At 46.8% G+C, this 2738-nt stretch overlaps 1 protein-coding gene across 1 annotated transcript in view; it reads right to left on the bottom strand.

Annotated features, from left to right (window-relative positions):
* Positions 1-493: 493 nt before the first annotated feature.
* tango6 (transport and golgi organization 6 homolog (Drosophila)) overlaps positions 494-2738 on the bottom strand; it is a gene marked incomplete in the record, with an annotated part of 15168 nt that continues 12923 nt past the window's right edge. Inside the window, 1 exon segment of the mRNA XM_025002784.2 lies at positions 494-2044. Within this exon segment, the coding sequence (XP_024858552.1) occupies positions 1865-2044 (180 nt within the window).

The raw sequence follows: 2738 nt of genomic DNA, 5'->3' as shown, positions 1-2738 counted from the left end.
CCTCCCCCCGTCTCCGGACCCCCCCAACCTGCTCACTGTCTCTCTGCAATGCAGCCACATCCTCCACGGCGCCGGGGGGCTGTTTGAGCGGAGCCCCTCTCCTCTTGGGCTGACTCAAAGCATCCTTTATGGGAGTTATTTATCCTCCCCCTCCCCCTCTGTGAGGCTGAGCTGCTGACACCCTGCAGGTCCGACAGACTGCAGCAGAATCGGTTCTGCCCGAGGGTTCCACCTGCCTCCATCTAAAGAACTTTTACATCAGTTTCTCAGACGTGAATTAATTCATCTTCATACGCAGAAGTTAGCAGATAAATGTTTCACATAATGATGAAGATAAAATCATTCAAGCAGCTTCTGCTTTCAACATCCATCAACTTTCTTCTCTAAAGCCCAGAAAGAATCTGGGGCTTTTATTTTGAAACAACCTACAATCACAAAAATAACCCTTCTTATTGTAAAACAAATAAAAACAGAATGAAATCATTATTAAATCTCAAACTCATTTTATTCACAATGGAACAAAATAAACAGGTTAAATGTTGAAACAACTTTCTTTTAGAAAAGGTCATTTTAAATTTGGTGGCAGCGACACATCTGGCACATCTGGAGGAGCTTTTAGTGACTGACGAGGTTAATCCTCAGCAGGTCAGTCAGAGGTTCTCCAGGCTGACAGGAAGTGTCTGAGGACAGAGGAACACTTTCACAATAAAGTTCCTGAATCTCCGTCATCTCCTGATCATAAAATTAATCTGTAGAAACCTCTGAGGTCAAAGGTCAAGGCTGGTTCTGGTTCTGCTCAGGTACACTGTCTGTAAACACAGTTCACCGTGCTGCTTAAAGCTCTATCAGGCAGAGAAGAAGCCAGATGTGAACAGATGTGTCTCCTCTGGCAGGTCAGCCTGCCTCTCTGATGGTATTGGGGTGCATTAGTGCCTCTGGAAAGGATCTGCTCAGATCCAGGACTGTTTTCCAGGAGGATCTTAGAAATATTCCTCTAAAATGTTGGGGAAGAAGTCTGGAGAACTCTGAGTCTGAGTCCACGTCTGTCAGGACGTTCAGGGATCAGACGAAGCTTCAGCGTGAGAAGATTTGAGCCGAAACGTTGAACAAAAGTTGCGCTGCGTTGTTTAAATGACATTCCTTCTTTTGTGTCGTCCTCGCTGTGACATCATCCAACAAACATGTCTGCCAGGAAGGAGTTTAACAGAAAACAACGGGAAGTTATCTGTAGTTTGCATAAAAACCTGAAACTCTGCAGCAGCTGGAAGAGCGGTGTCCAGATGTTTTCAGAGTGAGGCAACATGAAGTTACTTCGGTCGGGTGGGTCAACATCTCTGTAAACTAAAAACCCACAAAGATCCTGAACATGAAGAATGAAATAAGTGTAAAAAGTGTTTCTGTTTTCTTGCAGTAGAAGACATCAGAAACTGTAATAAATGATTAATTATTCAGCTGATAATCGAGCTGTAAGCACTGAATCCCTCTGAGCTGCTGTTTACGACACCATGTGCTGCGTTTGACTGGAACCTTTTCTGTTTTTGTCTCCAGTCAGAATCTGGTTTCGTCTTTCTGACCATCTTCAACACGCCGCTGACTTCAGAGCGAGTTGCTGCCACGCGAGGAAACTGACCTGGGAACGTTTCAGGTCCGTTTGGAGAATCAAGGATCGGATTTATTAAAATGTCTTTTACTACAGAACAGATACAGGAACCCTCAGTAATCTGAGAAGAAACGTCTTCAGGAAAAGATTTTAGATTTTAAAATAACTAGAAATGAAACATCTCTGCCAGCCGGTTTCCCTTTGCCAAAAACCTGGGGGAGGAGAACCTCTGAACCCAGAAGGAGAACCGGGGGTTTAGAGGTTCTACGAAAGGACGACAATCTTCTTCTCCAGCTTCTGCTCCGGGAAGATGAACCTCCTCATCACGTCGTCCAGCTCCTCCAGAGCCAGCTGAGCATGAAGAACCGCCACCTCGTCCGGGTCAGAGCGGACCACCCACTTCAGGGCCCGGTACAGGTCCAACAGAACCTCGCTGAGGACCTGAGGGAGACACAGAGAGGCTTCTGTGATGTTTTCTGTGTTCAGTAAAAGAAACTTTAAAACCCGGTTTGTGTCCCGCCCCCTGACCCTTCTGACCCTCCTGACCCCTCCTGACCCCCCTCTCCGTCCTTCCTGTCCTGTCCTCACATCCCTCCCTGTGTAATGAACTGGTCTGGACCAGCTGTTCCAGGTAATGACAGGACCGGGACCAGCAGCTGCAGGGCTTCAGGGTTCCTCCCACGAACCAAGAACAGACGGGAGGTTCATCTGTCCACAGGTGTGAGTGAGAGCGTGAAGGGACTGGAGACATGTCCAGGTGTCCCCTGGAGACAGACACCAGCTCCCACGTTTTCATTTCACAGGAAATGAAAAAAAGTGGTTTAAAATCTTAAAACTCCCAGTTTTGTTTTGCTTTTTAAGACGAGAATCCTAAAGATTAAATGTTAATAAATAAAGATCTGATTTTCTGCTGGATCTGTTTGCTTTAACAGCTCAGAACCGGAGCAGAACCGTCAGAATGACGAGCAGATTCCACAAACACACCTGAGGGGCGGGCTGGAGACAAACGGACCAAAGACTGCAGGTCTGAAGGGTCCGGGTCAAAGGTCACCGCTAAAGAGCACTTAGGAACTTCAGACGGTCGGCTGAAGCGAACAGACATTTCTAATGTTCTACCTGGTTCTGCTGTGTGTGTGTG

The sequence above is a fragment of the Kryptolebias marmoratus genome, linkage group LG11 (assembly GCF_001649575.2).
Source record: "Kryptolebias marmoratus isolate JLee-2015 linkage group LG11, ASM164957v2, whole genome shotgun sequence".
In the NCBI taxonomy this organism is placed as follows: Eukaryota; Metazoa; Chordata; class Actinopteri; order Cyprinodontiformes; family Rivulidae; genus Kryptolebias; species Kryptolebias marmoratus.
This window is presented reverse-complemented; position numbering and strand designations above follow the sequence as displayed.